The sequence below is a fragment of the Equus quagga genome, chromosome 15 (genome assembly GCF_021613505.1).
Source record: "Equus quagga isolate Etosha38 chromosome 15, UCLA_HA_Equagga_1.0, whole genome shotgun sequence".
Classification (NCBI taxonomy): Eukaryota; Metazoa; Chordata; class Mammalia; order Perissodactyla; family Equidae; genus Equus; species Equus quagga.
In genome coordinates this window covers 41,516,016-41,532,674 of record NC_060281.1, presented here as the reverse complement: position 1 = coordinate 41,532,674, position 16,659 = coordinate 41,516,016, and the positions used below count along the sequence as shown (strand labels likewise).

Below are 16,659 nucleotides of genomic sequence, written 5' to 3'. Positions count from 1 at the left end.
TTAATAAGGCTTTCATACAACTTGGAAATTAGTTAAAACGTTAGAGCAAGATGCATGAGATCTAAAGGCAAAATTTCAAGCTGCTAAGAGTAGCACTAAGTAGCCTCCTCAAGGGAACATGGTTAAGCATCTGAAAGGACAGTCTAAGCCAAATTCCATGTGTAGCAAGGGAGAGCACCTGCCTAATTCCTTAACGTGTAAGAGTATAGACTACTGCATTTTAAGAGATTAAAGATCTCTTGTCAAGACAATGAAAATCCCAGCTGCTTTGTTCCCGTTTCTCATGTGCTTCGTGCTTAAATTTTTGCATAATTTAAATGAGCTGTGCTGTGTGTCTTGTTTCATTTTGGAGAACCTGTTATAGTCATTGAGTATTTGGGGTAATTTTGCATTAAGTAGAAAAGAAGTGCAGCTTATAAGAAATACAGGTCTTTAAAAGTGTCTTTTCTCTTAAGAAAAGAGCATTATTCAAATAGGCTAACATTACTCAGCCTAGTTCTCACCTTTAATATGCCATTTGATCCTGAGGCCAGGACCCATGGGGCTGACGTATGTGGATGTTGTCATTCCAGCTGGGAAGGATGAGTTCTTGCAGCAACATCTGTGGGTCCAAGCAGGCACAAGCTGCTACTGAGGGTGGGTACCAGCGCTACGGAGTCCGGTCCTACCTGCACCAGTTTTATGAGGACTGTACCACCTCGATCTGGGAGTATGAGGATGATTTCCAGATCCAGAGATCACCTAACAGGTGGAGCTCAGTATTCTGGAAGGTAAGTAAACAGCGTGTGTTTAACTCAGGAAACGGGAAAGTTATTGTATATGGTAAATACCGTAGCTCTAGAGAACTGAGAGGTTTGGTACTCTCTGTGTGTGCATCACTCCTGGTTTCTCTAAATGCAGTTTTCTTCCCTTAGGAAAGGAGAATGTAAACCTTGGGCTGAAGAAGACCTGTAAACTCAGCACAATTGTTGATTTGCAGGTTAAATTTAAGTAGGTATAATTGCCATCATTAATTATTATTATTTTTGCTACTGTTTTTAATGTGCCGCTAAATTCACCAACTGTGAAGCCATCTATAGGCAAAACATTATATGCTTTCGGCCTCCCTTACAGGCTTGGTAGGTAACACTTGACAAATTACATCAATTATTAAAAAGAATTGAGTAGAGAGAGCTGGTGCTGAGACATAACACAGTGGTCAGTGTCCCAGCTCTACCTCTACCAGGTATGTAACCATGAGGCCTTCTGAGCTTCAGCTTCCTCAAATGAAGGAGCCTCATTAGACAATTCAGTAATCAGTCATTCAACGTATAATTAGTGAGCACCTGTTCTGTGTCAAGAAGTTTCAAAGTGCTAGAGATTAAAGTGGCAAATGGGAGAAGAAAAAGGCCCTGCCCTCATGGAACTTACAATCTATCATGGGAAACAGACCATACACAAATAAACCACATAACAGAATGTCAGACAGTGACAAGTGCTATGAAGAGAAATAAGTCAGGAGAAGAGGATAGGGAGTGTTGCGGGGACTGATATTTAGATATGCTGATTGTAGAAAAGCTTTCAGAGAGTATGACATTTGGACGAATACCAGGATGAGCTGAGGGAGAAGACCATAAAATGATCTGGCTGAAGGTCATTCTAGGCTGGGAAAATAGCAAGTCCAAAAGCTCTGAAATGGGAACAAATTTGGTGCACTTGAAAAATAGCAAGAGGTCCAGTCTGGTTGGAATGGAATGAGAAAGGTGAAAAGCACAGGTGATGAATTCAGAAAAATAACAAGGCACAGATGCTTTCCCTAGAGCTTCATGGATGAAAGCGTGGACTTTGGCTTTTCCCTTGAGAGACTGGGGAAGCCACCTGAACAATTTTAGCAGAAGAGTGACATGATCCGACTAATACTGTAACAGGATTATTCTAGCTACTGTATGGAAAATAGATTACAGAAGGACAAGGGTAGGAGCAGCTAGATTATTTAGAAGGCTGTTAAGGTACCCCAGCAAGAGATGATGGTGACTTAGATAAGGCGGTGTTAGTGGAGATGGTGAGTAGTCAGATTTAGCATAAAATTTGAAGGCCGAGCTGTCAGGACATACTGATGTATTAGATATGAGAGAAAGAGGAGTCAAGCATGACTCTAAGGCTTGCAGCCTGGGCAATTTAGTGAATGATCTTATAATTTACTGGGATGGAGAGCATTAGGAGATCAATGGGATGGGTGGGGAACTGAGTTTGGTCTTGGCCATGTTATATTGGAGATGCCTATTAGACTTGTAAGAGATCTGTAGTGGTATTTTAGACAGCAGTTCATAGATTGGGAGTCACTGACATATTGAATGTATATAAGGCACCATATTAGAGCTTATCACCTAGGAAAAGAGTAGGGACATAGCAGAGAAGAGGACACTGGGACGTTCCAATACTTGAAAACCGAGAAAAGGATGAAGATTCAGGAAGGGATGCTGAGAAGATGCAGCCTTGGATGATGTCTCAGGTCCCCTCCAGCTCTAACATTCGGCGTCTCTGGGATTTCCAATAATTTCCAGCTTTCTCCCAAAAGATCTCAGAATTTTTGATATTGATATTGACATAAACTTACAATTTATTGGCAATATGGTTTAACAAGAGGCAATGTATCATAATGATTATGAGTGTGGATTCTGTCCTCAGATTACACGGGTTCATACCCCAGCTCTTCTTTTTAATAGCTCTGTAACTTTGGGCAAGTCAATTGACCTTAATGGGCCTCTAATAGTGATATTTATATTACTTACCACATAAAGCTGTGAGAATTAAATAGGATAATATTTACAAAGAGCTTAAAACAATGTCTGGAATGCACTCAATAAGCACCCAATGTTTTAGCTACTATTACCAGATGCCATATGGAATGTTGAGTTCTGAAATGGAAATAAAACTGGAAATCTAGTTAATAAAGTATTGGGTAACATAGTTGTTAACATGGATTACCCAAGACCTTTGTTAATTCAAAATCTTACTAGTGTCACATACTCTGTATTAGAGTTGGTCAAACCAGCATCCTTACCCTGTAGAAATGTCACCTCTGATGAATCTTTACTGGTCTGTACCAATGAAATACATAGCCAAGCTTGGCACATCTTGTATTTACCCAGATAAGTGGGTGGCTGCTTCTGTATGTGTCAAAAAAACAAATATTTGCCTGACAGATCTGTTGTGCCAAGAGCCTAAAATGCCACTGACATACAAAATATTGTAAGCATTCATTTGGATCCAAAGCACTAGTGCTTATGTGATATGTGAAGCTGTAAATACATCAAATAATATATAGGTATAGATTCAGATTTCGAAATTTTTTCCCTTTGATTTCAGACATACAAGATCCAAAAGTATTTGTACCCTGTTGTGCTGGACCTTCTTCAGAGAATAAAAACAGCAGAAGTCCATTGTCTCCTAGAGATTATATTCCAGAAAAATCCAAATTTGAGACTCATATCCTAATCATAAAACACTAGACTGGGCATTCAGAAGCCTACAGTCAACCTGAATAGCCTAAGAATTCACTGTCTTACAGACCTCACCTCTACCAAGGGAATAGAGCAATGGTTCTAGGGTTTCCTCCTAAGGAATATAAGTGAATTCATCCCAATGGGTTTATGAAATGCTTTCTACCAATACAGAGAAAGGCACTGGTTATAGACGTTTCCATCATGATTCTTTTTTATGATTTTTTCTTTCATTTCAAACTGTGTCTGTAGGTGGTTCAAGTTGTGGACTTCCCCTTTCTCCTCTTCCACTATACTCTTGCTAAGGGCATGTTGGTCTGTCACTGGGGGCTATGCTCACAATGCCTCCATAGGACTCTGCTCTCAAGCCAATGGGCAGCATGAAGGGGCTTAATGAGAACAGAGGTTGGAATCAAATGGACCTGAGTTAGAGTCTTTGCTCTATCACATGGTTCAACATAACATCTATCTCACAATGCTGTTCTTTCTTTCCACAAACGTTTGCATGTCCACTATGCAGAAGGCTATGTGGTAGGCTCTGGAGCTCAGTTGTGAATAAGACACTACTCTTCACCTGTGAAGAAGATATAGCTTTGACCTGAAGGAATTCACAGTCACATAGGGAAGGCAGACATGCACACCAATTGTTACAATCCAACGTGATAAACACTCCCCTGAAAGTAGTCACAGTGCTTACTGGGAGCACAGGGTTTGGGAGCAGGCAGGACCTGATGCAGCCTCAAAAGGAATCACCTGTAAATAAGCAGGAACAGGGCATCCAGGCAGCTTGCAAAAGCTGAGTCATGAGAGAAGATGGTATGTTAGGAGACTGCAAACAGTTCAGTGTGGCTGGGGTGAAAATTTAGAAGTTGGAGGAGAGGAGTCAAGAGATGAACATGGGAGTGCATATAAGAGCCAGATCATGGAAGACTTTGAAAAGCTGTGAAATGGAAATTTCCCCCAGAACCTGCTAGCTTGAGTACAGTGAAGAGGCAAGATAATAAATGTAGGCTTTCTTGGGGAGATCATCTCACAATCAGGTATAAACACACACACACACACACTCGCAGTATTACACACATTCTCTATGCCTCACAGGTTCTGGATTACTGCCTGGTTACCTCAGTCACTACTACTTTATCCCAGTGCCTGCAACTGCTTCCATCTGCAAAAATCTATGTGACATGGTTTCACCAAACCCCTGCCACTCACTGCTGCTGCCCAGGAATCAAACAAGCTGTGGTGGAATTCTTCTTTCTTATCCTTGTACTTGACCTTGACTAAGGCTGTTGTCACTTGATTGTCTGTGCAACAAACAGCCTCCATGTTGCAGGTATGAACTAATGGGAGCAGTCTTTTGACCCCAGGGTTATTCTTTCCTCACCTCAGTGTTATCCTCCTTCTTCCCTTCTCCTCAACCCATATCAGAAATTTCTCAGAGGGTGTTGAACAGTGATGTACAGGTAAAGGCAAGACTGCCTCCTGCACAGCCTTACTAAAAAGGAAAGTGACTCTGGTCCCTCTCTTTTCTCTCAATACCCCCATTAACCTCCTATCTGTCCTGATCTCTCTAGTTTCCCCCCTGAGCTAAGTGAGAGTTTAAACTTTTGTCTTAGATTCATCTTCAAAGTTTTGCTAGATATTAAGGAGTTGGTTTTATAGTATAGATGAGAGGAGCTATGGAAGCCTCTTAAGAAGAGAAAACAGGTGGTATTCTTTCTGTTTTTAAACCCTTTCTTAGATGGCACTTAAAGGATGGCAAAGAAGGATGAGGCTAGCAATGGAGACCATCAAAATGCTGTTGCAATGATCCAGGCTAGATATAGTAATGGTCTGTACCCTTAAGTAGCTGTGGTGATGGAGAGAAGAGACAAGATTCAAGAGAGTTTTATGAGGTAGAATCAATAAGGTTTAATTATCTATGGACTATGAATGTGAGGAAGGACAGTGAATGGGTGGATGGCAGGAACACAGACAGAAAATTGGGAAGGAAGGAGTACCATTTTGAATGTCTTAGGTTTGAGGAGCCTTTGGGACAGTTTTGTGTAGATCCTCCTATTGACTGTCACAAATATGAGGCTAGAGCCCAGGAAAGAGATGTAAGCTAGAGCTGGAGATTTGGAAGTCACTGATATATAGGTAGGAATTGAAACGGTAGCCACAGATTAAACCATAGAGAGAACACAGTGAACAAGAGAAATGAGTCTAGGTCTGGGGCACACCAATAATTTAAAAAGAATGCCTGGCAAAGCAGGTTAAGAGGGAGATATTAAAGAAGGAGATGTAGAAACAGGAGAGAGTTGTGTCTGGGACAACAATATGTGAGGATTTTACGAACGCGTAAGTGTTTAACATCAATGACTGCAGAATATTCAAATGAGATAAGACTTGACAATTAGGAAGTCATTGGTGACCTCCACGAGAACACCGTAAGTGAAGTTGTGGAGGACAAAGCTTGGCTATCAAGAGTAGGAATGAGTTCAAGCAGTGGCTGGAGAGGGACACAGGGCTCCAGAATAGAATTTTGAAGATGCACGCGATTGAATGTGTTCATGCGCCGGAGGGAGAGAGTCTCTGTAATGTAGAAGAGTTAATGAGGGATACCACTACCCAGGAAAGGGAGTGCTGTGAATACTGTATGAGATAAGGGATGTGGAAGGACCTATATCATAGCCTGGCAATGGTTGTTGCTTTGTAAAGCTCAGTGTCCCTACAAGCAGGTCAAGCAAGGGTCAGGACAGTTGGGTTAGAATCTGCCATCACTGCTGGCAGGTGACACCACTCAGAGCTCAGGTCCTGCTAAAGAAAGGTCAGCAGCATCCCTGAGGGCTGAAGAAGAAGAAAATCCAGTCTTCACTCTTAATGCACTTCCCCTGAATTACCTCTAACCCAGATGGCTCCTTTCACATTTAGCTCCACGGCCCCACCACGCTGTTCTTCCCTGACACGCTAGTTCTTGCTTCCAACAGTCATTACTGCCTCCTCTCTGCCAGAACAGCTGCGCTATTACTGCTGCCAGTTCTGCTTATTGGAGTAAACTGCATTTTCAGACCTCATCAGCTCACGGAAATACAGCGAAGGGGATGTTGGTCAAAATAACAGCAGTCTCTGGCTTGTCGCCCCTAGTAGCAGAATTTCTGGAACCCAAGTTCTCCTCTCTGTCCAATCCTCCTTTCCAACATCAGGGACTGGGTTTTCACATATCCTCCCCACGGTCAAGAGGATCATTGGAAGTCACAATACAAAAACTCTCCTTGCTGCTGTCTCTAGGGTCTGTCTCAGCCTGGAGAGGTCCTTCTCCCTCACTCTTGGTGTTGATCTAACCACCCCAGCCTCAGGCCACTCTGGGATGCCTGGGGGAGCCCCTTGCCCAGGAGCATTCCAGTTCTTCTGCATGGCCCCAAACAGATCTGTTTTGCTCTCTTAGACCCTTAGAAGACCTCTGTGTTGCACTTTTTAAAACTCTAATACAGCCCCCTTTCTCTTAAACCTAGGACCACTTCAACTTACAGCTGTGTCCAGAGACAATTTTTATAATACTATATGGCATCACTCTCCCAATTTTTGTTCCTTCCAGTACTCCAACATGGTACCAGGATTAAGCTGATGTCTCCCAACATCCCTCCTCACCTCCATTATACTTTCAGGGAAGTGAAGACACAGCTCCCTTGTGAACCCCTCATTGCTCCTTCACACCTAGCATCCCAGGCTCTCTCTGACATGTTCTAACAGGTGTGGAGTGCTCTGGGTGCATCTCTTGGAGATCCTCATTAGACTGGCGTTGATGAATCCTGGGATTAGCTATTCATTAGGTCGTGCTCCCCTCCATAGACAGCAGGCGTCTCTCTGATACTCTGACATAATAAGTAAAAGGTAGAAGGCTCAGGGAGGCCAGCCACTTTCCAGTTCTTGGAGTGAGCAGGAATTCTGCCATCTGCAAGGCATGGCTTGCCTTTTAGCTTCTGAGTGATATTCCAAGAGCGGATTTTAATCCATAAAGCACTGCTCAGTTGAGGAGCAGACTGCTCTGAGAATCAATCACCTGGCTCCATATCCAGCAGTCTGCTGGTTTAAGTAAGTCAGTCGGGAATATTTATTGAGCACAAGGCTGGACTGAGAGCTGTTGTGAGACGAGACAGAAATAGAAGACGGAGAACATTGGCCTCAGTTGCTCTTAAGAACCTCAGAAACTAAGATGGATACGTTTTTGCTGCTCTCAATTTTTAAGAATTAGTGCCAGTTCTTGAGGAGGAAGGTAATTTAGTGACATATGAAGCATGTCACCATGGATATTTAAGTTAATTTCATTTGTGCATTCAGAATTTTCCAATGTGAGTCATTTTTTAAAAGTTATAAATAATGGTTACTTTGTGGAGGTGAATTGATTTGCCACCATTTTTAGAAAAATGTAGAAAGCCATCCAAAAATGTTATATTTTGCAACCCAATTTTTCCTGTAGTACTTAAATCTTATATCGAATAGTTTTTATTTCTTTCAGAAGACATTATATTGACTCTGTTTTTCAGTGTCTTTACTATATTACATAATGGGAAATTTGCCCCTATGGGGTAACTAAAACTCTATTGTAATTTTTTAAAAATAATAGCAGGTAATATACAAAATAGTAATTGGTGAAGTATTTTGGGTGAATAAAAGTGGGAAATAGAGCTTAGAAGTCACGCAGACCTGGGGTAGAGCCCAGCCACACCATCTGTTAACTCTGGGACCTTGAACTATGCTTCTTTGACCCTATAAACTTTAGTTTCTTATAGGTGAAATTGGAATAAAAATACCTTCCTCTCGTAAAATGCTGGTGAGGATTAAGTGAAAACGTATCTAGCTCTATGCCTAGGACACAGTAGATGCTCAATGATACTACTTCTCTTTTTCCCCCTTTGTTAGGGTGATGGATTTGTGAATATGTTTTCCTGCTATTATCCAAACTTTCTTTATTAGTGTATCACCCTGAAATTTAATAAATAAATAAGTTAAATAAATATACTTTAAATGTTCAAGATTAGACGGTGTTATGCATTTGGTTATTTTCCCAACCTTGTTTTTCTAACTAAAAGCAGTCAGGAACAGGAGGAAATGAAAAATGTGGTTGAAAAATAAATAACTATCTTAGCTGTTCTTTATTCCAAGTTCTGAGTGATTGTTGTGACGCTGTCGCCAGTGTAGCATAATTTTACAAGAGGTACATTTCCAAATAATAATAATAACTACTTATTATAGTGTATTACTTAGGCAGAGGGCTAAGTGCTTTCAGGCATGATCTCGTTTAGTTCTCACAACTAGTCTATGAGAAAGGTACCCTTATCATTCATCATTTTATAGATGAGGAAGTTGACAACTAGAACATTTAAGTGACTTTCCTTATATGATTCAAACACTAGTTGGCAGTGCTAGAATCCAAGCCTGAGTCTGTTAATTCCAAACCCGTGAACTTAAACCACCAAATGGTATGTTGCTTTCCATCTTTAGTGTGTTACATTTTATTAGAACTGGAGCTAATGCAGTTTAATCTCCATCTGCTATTCTTAACACTTCTCACCAACTGCACAAGGAAAGCCTAAACAGCTACATGTTAGAGGAGAAAGAACGCTGGCCTGGAGATCAGATCTGTGGCTTCTAGCCCTGCCTCTGCAACTTGCCAGTGTCCTACCCTCCACGAGGCTGGCAGTGATGGTTTCCTCCCCACTTACTTAGGGAATAGACGAGTTAACAGACTATCAATGTCCTCCAGCTGAAATCATTAGGAACATACCTATATGTTGAACAAGTTGAGTTTATTACTCATCACAATGAGAGAGAATGACACCATAGGGGATCCTGGGGCATTTCAGTAAGAAAGTGTGAGAAAGGACGTATGATAGGACGTTGGCTTTGGTTGGGTGACTAAGGGAGGGTCTAAGGAAGCAGGAGCTCACTCTGGATCGTCAGGGACAGTTCTGTGATTGGGTATCTTAATAAATCTTAACTACGGTGGGGGCAGACTAGAGTGAGACTAAAGCTGTAATTGGTAGAAAGCAGCGATCATTCATATTAGCCAAGAGTCAGGGGGTGGAGGAGAATGGAGCAGGCATGTTTTTCTTGGTTTCCACAATGACCTTGTTTTTGTCTGTGCTTAGGTAAAATTAGGAAGTGGTCTTGTTTTGTCTCACTTCATCACAGCTGCAGAATGAGCTTGTCTGATGTTGATGTTCTGTGACATCCGTTGTGTCAACAGGAGAACAACATGATGTCACGGTGAGCTCCAGGCCAGCTTCTAACAGCATCCAGGCCTAGTCAGGCCAGCTCCCCGGTATCAGGGCTACTTTTCTCTTCCTCAAGACAAAACCGGATGATGTAAGCAAAAGGGGGTCAAAAAAGCAAAGCATTGTACAAATAGAAAGCTCAAAGGAAAAATCAAGACAGTGCTACAGTTTCTGGTTGGCATTAAAGTCAGAAAGGTCCTACTTTCACCTTCTTTATTGACTAGAAAACTATGTAGGCATCTCATAAAAATTTGGAGTGACCAGGAAAATTCACTTTTCCCAAAAAATAACACAAGTCCTGCCCTGGAGGGCTCAGGGAGTACTGAAGCACCGTGCTTATTCTGTCTTGCTTCCTTGTGTCTTTCTCTAGGTCGGACTCATCTCTGGCACAGTCTTCGTGATTCTTGGATTGACTGTTCTGGCAGTGGGCTTTCTTGTGCCCCCCAAAATCGAAGCCTTTGGCGAAGCCGATTTTGTGGTGGTTGACACTCATGCTGTCCAGTTTAATGGAGCCCTTGACATGTGCAAGCTGGCAGGAGCCGTTCTCTTCTGCATTGGGGGCACGTCCATGGCAGGGTGCCTGCTGATGTCGGTGTTCGCAAAAAGCTACTCCAAAGAAGAGAAATTCCTTCAGCAGAAGTTTAAAGAGCGAATAGCAGACATCAAGGCCCACACCCAGCCCGTTACAAAAGCTCCGGGCCCGGGGGAAACGAAGATTCCAGTCACGTTGACCAGGGTTCAAAATGTCCAGCCTATAGCAGCAACCTGAAAGTTTTCCCACCTCAGTCCTCCCCTCTCTAATTTACACACAGTGTTGAAATAGAGCAGGTCAGTTTTCAGGATGACAGGGATGTGTGGCGTTGACTTGCCCCAGGGCTATGCTCGGCTGTGGGCAGTAGAGTGCGTGGGCTCACCCTCATTCAATTCAGGTGGGTCTGCTGAAGGTGGATGCCGTGTGTGAACCTGTGCACATGCACCCAGCTGCTTAAAGGGGTGCTTCTGTGTGCCCTCCTGGAGCCCTCTGGAACTCCCCTCTCATATATTGTGACTTTGTGTCATTTTCCGTGTTGTTGGAAAGCGCTGCAGTTTAGACCAGCCGACCAATGGCCAAGATGGTCCATTTCATTTTTGAATATTGGTTTTTCTAATCTTTCTTGTGTGGTGCTGCCCTCCATTCCTGTCTCACTGCGTATAAGATATTGTTGTGTGTGTTCATAGAAAAAGCAAATGCCCTGATTTTGACCCAAACATTAGTCTTTTAACTATATCTTAACATGAAGTTCCTGAGATTGGATACAAATTTATCAGAGTTGGCAGCAAAGCTTTTTTGTTTTTTCCACTTTTTTTACTCAAAAGGCTAAAATTGCCAACTTTAGAATCTTGGGAGAGAAATTAATGCTAGGAATAGGTATTTATGCAGTGTCTAAAAGCACTGAATTAGAAGCCAGGAAATTTGAGTTCCTACCACTGACTAGCTGTGTGATCTTGGGGAAATTAACCTCCTGGGCCTCAGTTTCCCCATCTGGATAATGGGGGTCCTGGACTATGATGTCTGAGATTCGTTTTTCGCCATATGTCATCATGTCTCTGCCATCAAGGATGTTTGCAATGTCCTTGTGGCTCTCACCGCGGTGGAATTCTCTCAGACCTGGACTCCCAGAAGTTTGCCAAGTCAGCAGCCTCCTCGCTACCTACTCTTAAATATCCAACCCCAGCAGATTATACAATGCTGTCATATTTTTATAAAGACAAAAGCAAGCCATCCTCAAGTAAGAAACCCTGAGCGGAGATTAACCTTAAAAAGGATTTTCTTTCTCAAATGAGACATTTTATTCTCCAGCAAAATGTTCATCTCACCCCTTTGCACTTTTATTTAATCTGTAGATTTAAATTAGACTGAGGAAAATGGGACACGTGACCTTGGTCTTCTCTCAGCATTTGTGCCACCTTCAAGTTCTGTCTTTTTTTTTCCTTTCTTCACTGGATAAATAAAATATGTGAACGAACAGAACCTGAATTGCATTGTCATCCCTTCAGTGTGGCTCTTTTCTCTCCAACATGTAATTTTCCATTCTGGGCCTGAATAAGCTCTGATGTTCCCCTGGGTAAATGGAAGGATAAATGAAGCAATTAGTGCTCATTGTGCACACTGTTTATTTTGCACAGTCCGGCATAAAACATAGGGCAAATCAGCATCCTCAACAAGGATCATTGGCCAGGTTTGGGAGGAATTGTTCCAGTTTCCTCAGCTTCTTACTTTCCTGTGGAAATACCATTTTTTAAATTCTTTGAAGCCTTATTCAAGCCCCTAAGCATGTGTGCAAGGCCACATCATTTGAAGCTTTCCATTTTTGCTTTAGTGTTGTGCACCAGTGAAGCTTTGAGGATGAGACTTGACTTTTAAAAGCCTCCAGAATGAAAAATAATGGCTGTACGGCTTAAGAACTTATAGGTACAGGCATGATAGCAGCCATGAAAAAGCAGCCCTACTCCTTAGACAAAGACCTAAAAGATACCACGATGGATAAAGCAGGAGCTGGGTCTGAAAGAACGATTCAACGTGCTCTGTCTCTCCTGTCCTGCCCAGGCTTTGTGGAAGTGGGTGGCCTTACAGCCTTGGTATCAGCTTGCTGGCTCGCACTGATCCAGTCCTTCCTTTCAGCACGGAAACTTCTAAAGCCAGTGAAACCTCACACCTATAGCTAGGGAGGGAAGTAGGGGAGAAGGTGCTGAGACTGCACCTGGAGAAACTTAGAAATGAATTCTGGCCTGGAGATCATGTAAAAAATAGGCACATGGAGTCAGTAGAAACTTTAGATGACATGGACCCAAGCAGGCAGAAGACGCTCCCAGAAGCCCATGTCAGCACTGGCCCAGCAACCTCCATTTCCTTGGGCATTTCCAGTGACTGGGTCCCTACTGCCTCCCATAGCAAGCCTGTGCATCTTATGATGGCACTGGATGGTTAGAAAACTTATCCTCGTGTCTTTTCAAAAGCTACCTTTCTAACCCTTCCACACATGGACCAAATTCCATAATTCAAAGTTAGCTACAAGTCTAACTGCTCTTACAAAGGACCACCGTTATAAACCCCCTCCCCGGCCCCAGGCTATGAATTTTTTCATCCAATTATTTTCAATCCTGTCCCTTCCTTGATCCTCTCCCTTCAAGGAGGCATTTCTGTATGTTCTCAATGTTCCTAATTTGTCCATGCCACCTATTAAATGGAGTCCCTAGAAGTTTCAACACTGACAGAGGTTATAGATTCCCTAACTTTGTTGATTGCCTTACTTACTATGTACACAGTACCTCAACCCAGAAAACTGATGACAAGAGATGGTGTAAGCGGTTCCTTTGTGTGTTACCAAGGCCTCCTGTGATCAGGTCCAGCTCCTTCCTGGTTTTATTCGGGCAAATGCCCCGGAACCCTGCATTCTATCATACTCAGTCACTCCCCTCTCTAAATGTGCCTGCACCTTCCTACCACTGTGCCTTCACTCACAAAGCTTATTTTCCCAGCAATAACATCTGCCCGTTCTCTGGCTATTGAAATCATCATTCAAGGACACATCAAGAAATAATAGCAATACTAATAAGAGCTAATATGTATTGAATGGGAGGCACCATTGAAGCATGTTATGTATAGTAATTTGTTTAATCCTCACAAAAACTCTATGAGGTCAGAGCTATTATCACATGCCCATTTTACAGGAGAGGAAACAGGCAAAAAGAGGATAACTTGTCCAAGGAAAACCAGTAAGTGACAGAAGCAGGATGCAAATTGGAGCAGACTGGCTCCAGAGGCTGCTTTCTCATCCGATGTGCTCTTCCGCCTCTAGAAATGTCATCACTCTCTGCCGCTTTTCCTTGCTCTCCCTCTCAGACTTAATGTCTCTTCCTCAAGTGCCAGCGTTTTGCACAAACACATTCGATTGCACTTCTCTGTCTTTATTGTAGTGATTTGTTTACGCATCTGTTTCTTCCATTAGAAGCTAAACTATTAGCTGCTTGGGTACAAGAAGTGTATCTTAATGTGGTTGAACTCTCATTAGCGAATACATAAAAGCTACGTGCTACTATTATATGGTCATTTAAAACAATTATTGCATTTTTACTTAGAGCTAGGCATTGTGCTGGCACAACAGAAAACAAATAGATGATTAATAGGGGCACTAAAGTTTTTGCATATCTAACACATGCATGTGTGTGTGTGTGTGTGTGTACAGGGGAAAAAGTTGATTTTCTGAAGAGGCTTAAGACTGAGAGTAGGGTTATGGGTACCCCAGAGCAAAGCTCTCTTCAATCTAACATTTGGTTTGGTGGGAGCCCAGTCTAATGGCTAGCTTGCCATTACTATACCTAAAAGCAAAATCCTCCAGCCAACAAGCCATGTTCACCAACACAGAGGTGCCGGTCATACGGTCATGGGGGAGATTGATGGAAGAGCTAGCCCTGCCTAGTCAAGAGCAGAATAAATTGTCTCCAATAGTCCTAAATAAACAATCAGGTCCTTCATCCTTCAGTATGAAAGTACAATCAGAATCATCAGACATCTGAGGGAAATTAGCACCTTGGAAGAGGATATGCATAAAGACTAACAGACTCCATGGGAAACACAAGCATTTTAGAAACCATAAGAGAACTCTAAAAAAAAATCTAATTAGTTAAGAAGAAATTGAATCAATGAGATAAAAATAGATGCTATGAAAAGGAACACCAAATAGTTTAAAAATAACAAATTGCTAAATTTGTTATTAAACAAATTTGATAAACTAAATTAAAATTAAAAGAATAAAGGCATTTCCCAAAAAGTAAAATCCTCACTCATAAAAATAAAGAAAAATAGGAGACAAAAAGTAAAAGACATAGAGATTCAATCAAAGAGAAAAAGATAACAGAAAGAAAAATAGAGGAGAAAAGAATTTATCAATAAAATAATAAAGAAAATTTCTCATGGCTATAGAATACAGAAATCATCAGACCGGAGGTGCCTGCTGAATACTCAGCACTGGGGATGGTTAAAAAAATCAGACACATTTTTGTGGAATTTTAAGACACCAAAAATAAAAAGGGTCCAAGAGGCTTCGGGAGAGAACAACCAGACATCTACAAAATAGTAAAAATCAGACTCAGAAAAGAGAAGGGCTGTGATTTCAGGCAACAGATGGTAAGATAACTTTTAGTCTTTGGAATATCCATGTTATCAAGAATAAAAAAGAAAAGCAATAGAAACTCCAAAAAGAAAATTTAAAATTAAACCACACAAGGAAATCATGGTCCAAATGTTACGCATGATATGGAACCACGGCAAAGAATCGATAAAGTATAAGTAAAGAGAAGCCATTTAACATTTGACCTTCCCACCAGGCACAGGCTACTTCTAATAGAACAGGACCTGGGATGCTGAATCCACAGAGAAAGAACCGAAGCCTGCAGCCCCAGTAGTTCCGTAATGACCAATATTTACAAAGCCAAAATAATGCAAACTCTTTACTTATTTTTGACTTTCAGAATCAACTATGGACAAAAGAAAAGTCTAAATTTTGATTATGAAACAGTGTCTATGTGATAAATCTGATGATGTAAAAATAAGGGTAGAGCTAGAAAAATGTGGACAGCAGAAGAAAAAAGATAAGGGGGCATAACAGTAAGAATACTAATAGCATCCTCAAATGTAGTAAGGAGTTAAGAGTAACCGTCTAAAGTTCATGGAAAGAAGCAATGGCTTAAGTTTATAATTTGCAGTTATAAAGATAACCCAAGGAAAGAACTAAAAGTGAAACTTGGAAAACATTACAAAGAAGAGAGAAAATAAAATGAGATGTAGAGAAAGTAAATTAAATCCTCATCTTGCATTATAGGAAATCAATCATTATTGTCTCAGTTAATCAGGAAATAATAAATAAGTATATTAGGTAGAGTTACAGAGGAAGCCACTAGAAGAATTTCAAACAGGAAATATTAGAAGAGGTAACCTCTGAGAGAGGTTGGGGGAGGCCTGGTGTAAGGCAGGCCTGTTAGTTACTCACATAGTGAAGACCCAGACAGACACAGTTCCTGTCCCCGTGGCCTTTATACAGACTTTAAGCAAATCCCCCTTATGTTAGATGCTACAAAAAAAGAACATCAAAGAATACTGTTTAAACAAAGGGATTTATCCTAGATTAAGTTTCTGGGAAGGCCTCCCTAAGGAAGTGATATTTAATCTGTGTCATGAAATATAAGTAGAAGTTAACCAGAGTGATCCTGACCTAAGGAGGAATTTGTTCTTTTTGTGAGCTGGGGGGAGGATAGCAGTGGACTATGGGAAGAGAGAGAGAAGGGCTTTCAAGGCAGAGATAAAAGCACATACAAACTCCCCGAACCAAGAGCGAGTGCAGCGCTTTGAAAGAACTGAGTTAAGCGCGTTCTAGCTGAAGCAGCCCACGAGCCCTGGGGAGAGCATCTGGAATGACAAGGCCACCAAGTGGTGCACCTCCAATGTGAACATCATCCTCTGGAGCTGTGCAACAGGCCAGACTGGAGGATGAGGCTGAGTAATGGTGGAGGGTAAGGTTTTATACAGAAGGCCGAGATCAGGCAGGAGGAGAAAGGGAAGGCTGAGGATAGCAAAGGACAGCTCAGAGCAGCCACTGTCGGGAAAGCAGCAGGAAGTCGACCAGAAGTAAATTCAGAGCTGATGAACAACGAGAGTGGATGCTCTGTACCCCAACGCTTAAGGTGGTCTTGACTTTCTCTCAAGGTCCCTGTCTCAAGTCTATCACCAACTTCAGAGTCTAGTCGAGAGGAATCGGTCCTTGTCACTTCCTTTGCCTTCTGAGAAATGGAAAACGTCAGCAAGAAATGCTGAGTTTGTTACTCCCATATCTTGCCCCTGGACCAATTCACTATTTGCTCTGAGAGAAAAAATGAGAGGATCT

General features: G+C 41.8%; 1 protein-coding gene across 1 annotated transcript; it reads left to right on the top strand.

The window, feature by feature from the left end:
* The first annotated feature begins 581 nt into the window (after positions 1 to 581).
* Positions 582 to 10,508, top strand: NRSN1 (neurensin 1). Its single transcript, XM_046638970.1, has 2 exons — positions 582 to 770; positions 10,110 to 10,508. Exons 1-2 carry the CDS (start codon positions 582 to 584, stop codon positions 10,506 to 10,508), a joined length of 588 nt encoding a protein of 195 aa, XP_046494926.1.
* The last annotated feature ends 6,151 nt before the right edge of the window (positions 10,509 to 16,659 follow it).

What these genes read in the sequence shown, in the direction of transcription:
- NRSN1 (XM_046638970.1), top strand. Translation starts at nt 582, where the DNA reads ATGAGTTCTTGCAGCAACATCTGTGGGTCCAAGCAGGCACAAGCTGCT. An exon ending in GGAGCTCAGTATTCTGGAAG is followed by an intron (nt 771 to 10,109) that starts GTAAGTAAACAG and finishes GTCTTTCTCTAG; the next exon opens with GTCGGACTCATCTCTGGCAC.